Source organism: Microplitis demolitor, chromosome 9 (genome assembly GCF_026212275.2).
Source record: "Microplitis demolitor isolate Queensland-Clemson2020A chromosome 9, iyMicDemo2.1a, whole genome shotgun sequence".
NCBI lineage: Eukaryota > Metazoa > Arthropoda > Insecta > Hymenoptera > Braconidae > Microplitis > Microplitis demolitor.
Window position 1 is genome coordinate 12,149,869 of NC_068553.1, and position 11,620 is coordinate 12,161,488.

The following is an 11,620-nucleotide window of genomic DNA, read 5'->3' on the forward strand; positions in this document are numbered from 1 at the left end:
TGTAAGACGTATGTTTTATAGAGAATGCGGCTGTATAAATAACGTGATAGCGAATGCAAAAACACAAGAAAAGATTCACGTATATAAAATTAACACGGCATCAGAGTCGTTATAAATGCGGTAATTATTTATAATAATATTATAAATAACAATCAATTAATTTACTTATAGTAAATAGCAGCCTTAATATATTGGCTAAATCTTGAGAGGAGCTAGCGTAGCACCTTAGATATATTACACAAGAATTGAATTATCAAAGCGGTTTTAGAAGACGAGGTAGCAAAAGTAGCAAAGCACGTTTTAGAATATGTAAAGATGGTAGCGTCATTGAATCGTTAAGAAGCTTGGTGTCGACGTGGCAGCCTTGCTGCATGTAACTAATTTTCCCATTAGCTTAAAAGCGCGCCAACGGGAAGTAGTTGATAGCGACGCCTCTCATTGGTTGGCCAATATAAAAGAAATTACGTGATTGGCCGGCTTGTAGCGGGTTCTCATGGCGTCTTAACATGGCCATGAGTTGGAAATTGTATTTACCGGGCCCAGATAGCAAGTGACCCGGCACTATTCTGCCCTTCCGTCAGTAGCGAGTTCGGCAACTCCTGGAAATGCACGAAGCTTAATTCAAATTAGTCGAGCTCGTGACTGAACATTCTCCCCAGCGATGGTGACGGTGTTGACTAGATTGTCTTCTGGAGAGTGAACTGGTAGTACTCGAGTCAGGCCATCTCTGCCTGGATGTAATGTGAGTGCTCGTGCAAGCGGCCATTTCGATGGTGGGAATGTTTCATCAGTCAACAAGATTTACGAACCCACTTTGATGTTGTTTTGAGGATTATGCCACTTCGATATTGATTGATGCCTTTGTAGATATTCCGATGACGATCTAATCCAAAATCTCTGGAACATTTGTTGTAGTTCTTGCCAGCGTGACAACGTAGCTGAATTACTTTCCAATAGAGAGGGTCCAGGTACAGCGATTAGCGGTTCACCGATGAGGAAATAGCCAGGAGTTGAAGCGGTTGAATCTGCAGGATCTTCAGATAGCGGAGCAATCGGTCTTGAATTTAACACAGCCTCAATCTGTGTTAAGACAGAAGCGAGTTGGTCGTAAGTCAATAGGGATCCACCAATAGTTTGTATGATATATAACTTGATTGCCTTTACGGCTGCTTCACGGTTGCCACCGAAGCGGGGAGCGCTTGGCGGGTTGAACTTCCAGTCTGTGCCATCTGTAGCGTGTAAATACTGAAGTTCTTTTAGCTGTCTCGATCCTGCTGCGAATTCTTTCATTAGCGAGGCGTCTGCTCCTACAAAATTTGTACTATAGTCCGAGTAAAGGGTACTGCAGTCGCCTCTTCAACTAGTGAATCTTTGAAATGCTGCGACGAAAGCGTCAGTTATCTAATTGGTGAAAATTTCAATATGTATAGCGGACGTAGCGAAACATACAAATACAGCGATCTATCCATTATAAATTTTGGCACTTCGACCTTGAAAAGTCTTGAGTACTACTGGCCCAGCGTAATCTATTCCAGTGTGTAGGAATGTTTTAGATGGTCTTACACGGGCAGATGGCAATCGTCCCATTAATTGTTGTGTACGAAGACCTTTATGTCTCGTAAACACGACGCAACGAAAAATATGTGATCTAACTGGAACTCGACCGCCTTCTATCCAGACGGATCTGCGTAGATCAGCGAAAGTCAATTGAGTTCCCCCGTGGAATGTTCTCTGATGCGAACGATCTATCAATAGCGTACTTAAATGTGATGACCTTGGTAAAATGGCTGGATTTTTCTGTTCCTCATCCAGCAGCGAATTTTTCAAGCGACCGCTGACTCTGAGTACTCCGTTGTAGTCGACGTAGGGAATCAATTTAGCGAGACGAAGATTTCTATTTAGAGAATCAACATCCTTCAAAATCTTCAGCTCTTCCGAATAGTACTGACTTTGAGTATACTTGATATAGTGGAAACCTAAAACATGCAAACCCTCTCAATAAGACAATTTATAGATAAATTGGGAAAAATATAGATAACCCAAACTGAGAATCGAATCCAGACCATGTCGGTATCGCGCCGAGTGCTCTACCAGTTGAGCTATCCGCACTATACTATATTCCGTTGAATTTAATCTATAACTTATTGAGCCACACCGTCCATCGTACGGTAATACACCAATTTGATATAGTGGAAACCTAAAACATGCAAAACTTCTCAATAAGACAATTTATAGATAAATTTTGGTCGGGTTTAGCCCATTTTTGGGGCCTGTGGCTCTCTGGCTAAGAATTTATGTCTTTAATCAATTGCTTTCATGAGTTTAACTGTGATGGGTGTCACCCTCGACTTGCCTGATCTGTTTGTTGGCCTATAACTCTATAATTTTTTTTTTTTCTAAGAATATAAGGTTGAAATCTCGATTTTGGCCCTTTTGGCCTATTTTTGAGGCCTATGGCTATCTAGCTAAGACTTTATGGGTTCCATTAATTGCTCATATTATTTTTACTGTGAAGGTGGTGCCCGTGACGCACCTGAGCAGATGTTGTCCTATAACTATATTTTCATTTTTTTTTCTAAGAGTATGAGATCGAAATCATGATTTTTGCTGGTTTTTGCCAATTTTTGAGGCCTATAGCTCTCTGGTTAATAATTTATGGCTTCCATCAATTGCACTTATCATCTTTATTGTAAAAAATGTCACCCTCGACGCGCTTAAGCAGTTTGTTGGCCTATAACTACATTTTCATTTTCTTTTCTAAGAATATCTGCTCGAAATCTGGATTTTGGCAAGTTGTGGCCATTTTTTTAAGGCCTATGTTTCTCTGGCTAAGAATTTATGGCTTTCATTAATTGCTCCTATGAATTTAACCGTGATTGGGGTCTCTCTCGAGTCACCGGAGCAGTTGTTGTCCTATTACTTAATATTTTTATATTTTGTTCTAACAATATGAGGTGAAAATGTGGATTTTTGCCGGTTTCGGCCCATTTTTGAGGCTTATGGCTATCCGGCTAAGTATTTATGGCTTCCATTGATTGCTCTTATTATTTTTAGTAAGAAAGGTGTCACTAACGTTGTGACTGAGGAGTTTGCTGGCCTATAACTTTTATAACGTTCGCTTTTATTTCACACATCTCACGGCGGAGTGTTGTTGGTGCTCAATAGCCGTTATGGCCCTCTGTTGGTGAAAAATTGAAAATAAAAAATAATAACAAACCAAAAGTCCCACCTGGAGATATCCCGGATCTTCCTGGACACGCAGCTCTGCTCAGGCTGGCTTAGAAATCCTAGTTGGGCGCCAGTTTATGTGCCCCACGAACAAATTCAAAAATAGAATGCAACGGAGAGAATGAAAAGGAAAATAAAAATAAATGACAGGGAAGCAGTTTCAGATTTTAGGAAAAGGAAAGCAAGAAAAAGATAGCAGCAATTCAAATAACTAAAATCTAAATAACTATCGGGTTGATGGCCATTTGTTTCAAATATATTTCAAATAATAAAGTAAATACTCAGTTGTATCGCATATCCAAAATAACATTATCAAATTAAAATAATAATAAAGCACTTACACAAAATATTACTGGTATGCGTATATAAATAAAAATAACAATAATGAAGAATAGACAATCAATATCTTAAACACAAAATAGTTTATCGCATGTAAACAATATTATCCCTCGCCCGTGATTTTAAAAAAAATACAAATACTGGTAAATAATAATATTCACAAAATAATAATTTAATAATTGTGACTTATCGGATCACTCGCACGTGAGATTTCAAAACAACATTAAAATAATCATCTCAAAATAATGTTTAAATATTTCCAGTAAATAGTTTCATAAATTTTCCACTGGTGAATGTTACACAGAATTCACAACAACAGTATTTTCGGAAAAATAATAATGATATCAACAATTATGAGAATCAATAATAATTATAAAATAAGAATAGTTGTAAATTCTTGTATCACTCACACGTGATAATAAAAAAATAATAATAAGCGCCGGAAAATAATAATTATATCAGTAATACTTTAAATTAATAATAAAAGATAATAAAGATCCTTCAAAATAAATGATAATTTGGTAATTATTATCGCATATAATAATTAGTTATCAGGAAACAATTCACTAAATTATAAATGATTATTAAGAACCCAGTCGCACATGATTAGTCATAAGAAAATAATATTCACTACGTGAAATAATAATAAATAATACTCAAATATTTTCCAAAATCACTATTTAACATTAATAAACAATAATAAATAGATTCGCTTAATACTTTAATATTCACTGAGTTCCATAATCATTCATTTCCTTGTATGCTTGTGAACTTTATTAATACTGGAGACTCGCTATCTCTCTTATGGTCACGAGATTGCAAATGGCCACCAACGCAGGAAAGCAAAACTAAAAACCAATGAATTTACCAAAGTTACTTACAGTCATCATTGCAATATAGAATGCGTATTGGTTCCATTAGATCAGCAAACTCAAATAGTAGCAATTAACACTCAAATTTGGCAACTCAAAGTGCACTGTTATTTTACTTTTTAATATATATATATATATATATATATATCTCCAAATATTAGTTAATAATTTAATGTGATTTTGACTCACTCAAGGTTAATATTTTTTTTTTTTTTTTAATATATGTGAAGTAAAGTTAACAAAAAAAAAATTTTTTTTCTTTTCCGTAAATTCAGATCAAATAAATTAAATCAAGAGGTAATTAAAGTTTCTGCATTGAATAAGAGGCAATAGGATACATTTCCCGTGACATTATCATAAAAAAAAGTCCCAATAAGAAAGAGAAAGATAAAAATATAATTCTAAAACAACGAAGGAAGCTAGCGTTTATTTAATTTAATTTTTTTTTTTTTATAATATACGAGAGTTCTGTCTTTGTCTTGCAACAAAGGAAACAGCAAGCGAAAATAAATTCTAACTTAAATGTGTTCCACGTCGTTATAAAAAAAATCTGACTAAAGAAATAAGTTAACAAATGAAGTTAAATTTTATAAAAATGTTTTAATATTTGATGACGATTATTTTGAATTTTATTAAGCTGAAGTAACTCTAGGTATCTTGTAACTAGGATATAAATTTTGATGTAATTTATTAAACGATATGTGAAAATACTCGAGTGTATCTATAGGATAAATCAAATTTTGATACGTCGCAATAAATCATTATAAATTACAAGTTTAAACAAATATACTTCTAGTAAACTTTATAATTAAGAGATTTTAATTTTCTTATAACTATAATTTATTTTTATTATCAAATTATAATATAAAAGAACAGTTGCCAACAAAATAATTATGGAAGAAAGTATATTTTTATAAATTATTGAAGTAATACTTACGGTTCCTGATGAATTTAGTGACGAACTTTATTTGAAGACTACAATAATTGTTTATTGCACAATCGTTGAACAAGTTTGAACGCGTTGTCTTTTATTTGAACGACTTATAAATGCAAGCATGGAACCGAGAGAATTAAGCAATGCTACCAATAGCGGAGCCGAAGACACTAATCTCCCACCACATATTTGTATGCGTCCTTCTTTTACAAGAACAACGGAACGTAGCTTGCAGTCATATTCAGATTCTTCTTGGGCGCTCTGAGCACGGTGAGCACCACTACATCCCACAGCCTTATACATGTGATGTTATATGTATGTATGTGTACTGAAAGCGTGCAAACGTCCAAGCCGAATCCAACCTATATCTAGATATGTGCAGCCATGATTCCTTTTGTGGAAATTTATTAATTTAAAATATAAATTTTTAGGGTACATTCATTTAAGTGAAAATATTTATTTAAGTGAGATTACATAAGCTATTGTAAAATAATTACTCTCTGTAATCGTAAAAATCGATGTATACAAAAAAATTATCATTTCAAATATTCGCGCCATACACGACGTAACTAATGAAGAGTTTCGCGTGTAAACACACTCTCATGCATATAATATATATGAATACTAGCTGACCCGGCCACGTGTTGCTGTGGCTAAAGTTTTTGTTATATTACATTATAGTAAACAATCTAAGAGGAACAATAAGAGAACATCAGTCACGGAGTCCGCTATGCTTTTCCACACAGATGGTATTTGCAAAAAAATGTGGTGATCTCCTTATTTGACTTTCTACTACTATAACCCTTTAGTACAATGAAATTATTTACGAACAAAGACGAAAATGTTGATGTTGGTATACAAATTCACTAGATTGAGATTTGAAGGGGAAGTACGCTGAACACAATTAATTAAAATGTTCTTTCACTTGATATTAAGCAGAAATCAATAGGTACAAAATCAAAATTTATCAGATTTATTATTTCCATTTAATTTTATAACAAACATAAGTATAATACAGTAAATAACATGTGACGCTTAAACTCATGAATGAGGCAGGCAAGGCAGACAGTCTTAAACTTTTAAACATTAATATCTATTTTTTTGAATTATAAATACAATTTTAATTTAATTTAACACCAATCGGTGCACAATGTTTTTGGTCAACCTGTCTTTAGCTAACACAAATAGATTCGACGGTTTCCCAACACGTGAACACGCAACATATAGTTGCCCATGAGAAAAACATGGATTTTCCAAATCTAAACCACAAATGGACATTGTTTGACCTTGAGATTTATTTATAGACATGGCGAAAGCTAAACAAATTGGAAACTGTAGCCTTTTGAAGGGTATGGTAGAATCTGATGGTATCATCGGAATACGTGGCAGCAGGACCACTTTTCCTTTAAACTTCCCAGCCAAAATGGTTGCTTCAAGAATGTTTCCGGTGATCTTTTTGATGACCAAACGCGTACCGTTACATAATTGAGGTGGAGTCAAATTACGGAGGAGAATAATAGGGGAACCAATCTTTAATCGAAGATTATGTGGTGGCATTCCAGGGATATCTAATGAATTTAAAAATTCAATCGGAAAATTTACACTTTCATTTTCATCAACAACAGTATCGATTGATTTAAAAGACATCAGATCGCCTGGTAACAACTGTTGTATCTGGAAGTTAATTTCGTCAACATCAACGTTTTTGGATGCCAAAATCGCCCGTTGACTAAGCCATTCATGATTCAAATAATTATTCTGTACATCCGAAAAAATACTCTGAATCAATTCATTTTTATCCTGAACAACAGTGCAAAAATTGTCTGGTAGTTTAATGCATTGCGTATTTGGTTGCAGTTCTATTTTACCATTCCCAATATCTAGTAGTTGTTCGGAAAATATTTGTGCTGATGGATCATTTTGCAATTGTACTCGCATATTTATGGTCAATCGAAGTGTTTCAACACTTCGCCATAAGAATAATTGTTTCAAACATGCACTAATCTCATCCGCGAAAGTAGAGCGAGGTATAACCGGTAAGGTCTGCCGGAAGTCACCAGACAAAAGTAAGATAGCACCACCGAAAAGTTTATTATTGCTGTTTAAATCTTGCATAGTTCTGTTTAATGCTTCAAGTGAATATTTGTGTGCCATTGCGCACTCATCCCAAATTATTATAGAACTCTTCCGCAACACTGCAGCTATTCCACTATTCTTTTTGATGTTATACATTGCATCTGGTTTATTATGAACGTCCAATGGCAGCTTGAATGTTGAATGTGCTGTTCGCCCACTATCCAGTAAAGTAGCCGCAATGCCTGACGATGCTACTGCTAATGCGATTTTTTGTTCCGACCGTATTTTGGCAAAAATCAACGATATTAAAAATGTCTTACCGGTTCCACCGTGTGCATCCAAGAAAAAAAAACCGCCTTGTTCAGCAGCAACAGCCAGCATAATCCGATCATAAATAATTTTTTGTTCTGCTGTCAGTAATGGTTCACTGTTCATGATAATTGTTGCTAAACTTCCATGGTCATATTGATTTTCTCGTTGTAAATCGGTATTGACTAAGTCGGTGGCCGGACGATTAGGTGATGGCATACCATAATGATTAAGTGGTAAATTTGAAATAAGAACACATAAATCCTCGATCAAGACCAATGCTTCATTGTACATCTCTGGTGTATAATCTATGTTTTGGCATTGATTTGTTTGTCTAATTCGGTGCAAGATGTCTTCTGTCATACAATTTTTATATTTTTCCCACAAAGTTTGTGCTTGTGAGGGATAACATGTCGTCAAAATAATTGCAAACAACTGACGAATGTTATTCGGTGTTGATGTCAACGCAGCATCAGCAAGCGTTAAGTCCCAATGGTTATCGTCTTCTAGCAATTGCAGTTCACGAAATGCATCCTGGTATGTATTGAATACTCGACCATTAACTGTTCGTCAAAATTCAAAAGACGTTGGTCCGGGAACATTCACCAATAACAAACGTAAATAGAAGCACTCACGTTGCTTTGGATGTACCGTGTAAAGTCTCCCCAATGTCTTAGCTTTGAATATGCCTGTAATGGAAGGATGTCGTTTTCCTTGTTTCCGTGGCTCCCATTTTTTACTGGATTTGTTCCTTGTGAAATAACGTGGAACATCACCATACACCAATGTCTTCGCGAATTGGCCAAAAACATCAGGTTTTTGACATAATGTAAAAAATTCAGTTATAGTCGTTTTCGGAGCTTCGAACGCTCTTTGGAGAACATTTTCTTCAGTGAAGTATACACGTTGACCGTTTTCAAGATGTATTGCCAGATGTTGGACAGCAGGATCTCTTTCGTGGATGGGAAAGCTGAGAATATGCCAAATAGCTTCATTGCTGCTAATGTATCTGCCCATTTGGTATCGTGTTATTTCGTCATTTTTATTAATGTTTTGTACTTCAAATATGGCCAAATCACTGCCTTTGTTTACATATTTACAAATATACTTAATTGATTTAACAGAACTGCAAAGCTCAACATTGATATGAGCTTTGTAAGTTTTTGAAAGCAATGGTGAGTATGGTACCACTCACTGATTATCAAACTCAACTTGATTTGGAATGTTCGGTAGTCGCATTGTCAATGTGTGGCCACCATTCTCAGTACTTCTGCGGCGATGCATTGGATAACCATCAATATCCGTGATCGTGTCATTCGTATGCGGCTTTGGGAAGTTTTTTTTGACATTTTCCATTTTCCATGCACGGTGACGTCATGTTGAAAGCACCGCATGGCCCATGGATCATGTGTTTGGCGACAATATCAAATAATTCTCGATCAATTAATGGGTCTGGAATTTCGGCTGAAATTAATTGATCGATTTCTTCAGGACGAATTCTATCTTTAAGCCAAACCAAAATGCAGGCATGAGGCAAACCTCGCTTTTGCCACTCTATCGTATACAGCCAACAACGTGTGATACCAAAAATTGAATATTTAACAATAAAATCAATTGAGGATTTCAATTTTTGTTTAAACACACGTGCAGTTAAATCATGACGATGAATGGCTTGTTGTCCTGGCAATAGTAAAGTTTGTATCTCTTCCCAATTCGGATTACATGTGAATGTAATAAATAAATCCTGTCGGCCGTAATGACGTACGTAAGTCATCGCATCTTGTATGTATTCCTGCATGTTCCGTGAACTGCCGATGTAGCTTGAAGGTAAAATGAAAGCATTACCGATGTCATTGGGATTTAAATTTCCATCGATGTTTCCAGCAACAGCATCTCGTAAGTGAATATATTCTTCCGATTGTAGTTTTGCCGGGTTGAATCGAAGGAATCGCAAGCGTTCGCTTCCGACCTTAGCATACATATCAACAATGTATTGATGGAACAGCTGACGATATCGAAGGATTTAATTGTCTTGATGTTGTCTAACCATTATTCGATGTGCGTAGTAGTTCATTGAGCTAACTTTATTATTTCTGTAATCACCTAAAAAAATAAAAAATAAAATGCAATACGAAATTAAAATCTATACATACAGTAAGAAAGTAAATAGATAATTGTCAAATTTACCGGTATTTGGATCATACTGTTTGATATTAAGGTGATATTCATCTTGTCCTTGCCAAAATATCAATGGATATTGTAGTGCGTCATATGAACGGTGTAGATCCGAAATCGTACTGACAGTGTTGTCTCGCCGTGTAATTTTTATAGATCTTTTGTCAACTGGATCACCAACCATGATAACAGCAACCTCATCAACAGTTGGAGCGTTGAATCTACCAGCATGTTCACCTAATGGTACTTTGTCGGCTTTTATGACGATTTGATAATTGTCATTTTGCAGTCGTGGCGAAACTCTTTTGATCAATTAAATTAGTTGATTGTGATCTTCCAAAAATGTTTCCAATAATATCACAATTGCTCTTATCTCTGCTTGTTCAATAAAATTATACAGGCACCGAGTCGTCACGCGCTCTTCACAATCGCCCATAAAATAAATTTGAAGAAATTTCGGATTGTTATCAGGCATTGGCATCAGTGATCCGATTTTATGGTACACCTGGCCTTGAATTTTGGATGTAGTTTCAAAATTACGTCCATCGGATGCACGATCGCAAATTTTAGTTGCCCCAAATGACGTCATTTGGACGCAAGAATTAAATTTGCGTATCTTACGCAAAAATAATTTGGAATCATCTGAATTGCCAGTAAGAAGGGATAATAAAGGCTCCGGCGGAGCGGGTAGAGGTGACAGCACAACTTTTCCTGATGCGCAGCACATGCCGGCTGCTTCATTCCGAAGCTTCAATGCCTGACAATATTGACATACTTTATCGATTCCACCGATAGCAATTTTTGAATGCGCTGAGTAGTTAATATCTCGTGCATATTCAAAGGCAAGCCGAACGAATGATGCACGTGTTTATGAGCGGCTGATCCGTTGCCTTTGTCGATCTAGTACTCGTACTGTAGCTATGTTTCGTTCTCGTGCCGCTCTTGTTCTCGTAATATTCTGTTGCAGACGTTCGTCACGCTGTTCTGGAGATTCTTGTGCACGATTTTCTACATTCTTGATTATTTGAGCTGCATTTTTTGTTTCGATTTGTTCTGGTAATTGCTGAGCTCTTTCAACACGTTTGCGTCGTGACCCTTTGCTGCTCGCGTTGTTGAGGTTAGATTTTTTCGGTGGCATTTGACTGAAAATAATAATTTAATCGTTTATATACGAGAAAAAAAATTGAAAATCATTCTATTTAACTTTTATAATTATCCGATAATACTGACATGTAAATATTTAAATTATAGAGTTTAAATAATGATTTCAATAAAAATTGAAATACTAATTTAATCGTTTAAATATAAGAAAAAAAATCTAATAAAATTGTTATCATAGCACATTGAAATAATAAGTGCTAAATATTTTTTAATAGAAGTTAAATAAAAACAATAAAAAAAAATATTTGTACAACTATTGAAAAAGTGTAGGAAATTGTGTATCATTTTTGCGTCGACATTTTAATTAAATTTTATAATTATGTGATAATACTTACATACGTATATTCAAATTAAATTATAATGTTTTGATCAATGAAGCACAAATAAGTAAAAAACAGGATTAATTTCACTGTATTATCTTCATTATAATATGAATTCAATTTACACTTCAGTCTAAGTAACACGTGGCCGGCTATGATAACACCAAAAATTTAAAAAGTGGAAATAATTGAATTATTCGGTATTT

General features: G+C 35.1%; 2 protein-coding genes across 2 annotated transcripts; both read right to left on the reverse strand.

Annotated features, from left to right (window-relative positions):
- Positions 1-1,461: 1,461 nt before the first annotated feature.
- LOC106693515 (uncharacterized) lies at positions 1,462-9,739 on the reverse strand. The gene is made up of 4 exons (XM_053741708.1): positions 9,403-9,739; positions 8,394-8,840; positions 6,539-8,321; positions 1,462-1,894 (listed from the first exon to the last, which is right to left on the reverse strand). The coding sequence occupies exons 1-4, from the start codon at positions 9,737-9,739 to the stop codon at positions 1,462-1,464; spliced, it is 3,000 nt and encodes a 999-aa protein (XP_053597683.1).
- Positions 9,740-9,781: 42 nt separating this feature from the next.
- Positions 9,782-11,071, reverse strand: LOC128668549 (uncharacterized). Its single transcript, XM_053741709.1, has 4 exons — positions 10,847-11,071; positions 10,332-10,690; positions 9,946-10,235; positions 9,782-9,861 (listed from the first exon to the last, which is right to left on the reverse strand). The coding sequence occupies exons 1-4, from the start codon at positions 11,069-11,071 to the stop codon at positions 9,782-9,784; spliced, it is 954 nt and encodes a 317-aa protein (XP_053597684.1).
- Between the last annotated feature and the right edge of the window lie 549 nt (positions 11,072-11,620).

Bases quoted from the DNA above. Each gene is read 5' to 3' on its own strand.
- LOC106693515 (XM_053741708.1), bottom strand. From the start codon at position 9,739: ATGTATGCTAAGGTCGGAAGCGAACGCTTGCGATTCCTTCGATTCAAC. The intron at 8,841-9,402 runs GTGTGTTTAAAC...ATGTAAACAAAG, and splicing joins TCGTCATGATTTAACTGCAC to GCAGTGATTTGGCCATATTT. The intron at 1,895-6,538 runs GTTGACCAAAAA...TTCTCTAAATAG, and splicing joins TTTGTGTTAGCTAAAGACAG to AAATCTTCGTCTCGCTAAAT.
- LOC128668549 (XM_053741709.1), bottom strand. From the start codon at position 11,071: ATGCCACCGAAAAAATCTAACCTCAACAACGCGAGCAGCAAAGGGTCA. The intron at 10,236-10,331 runs GTATAATTTTAT...ATTGATCAAAAG, and splicing joins CGCGTGACGACTCGGTGCCT to AGTTTCGCCACGACTGCAAA. The intron at 9,862-9,945 runs GTAAATTTGACA...TTATTTTTTTAG, and splicing joins ACAGTATGATCCAAATACCG to GTGATTACAGAAATAATAAA.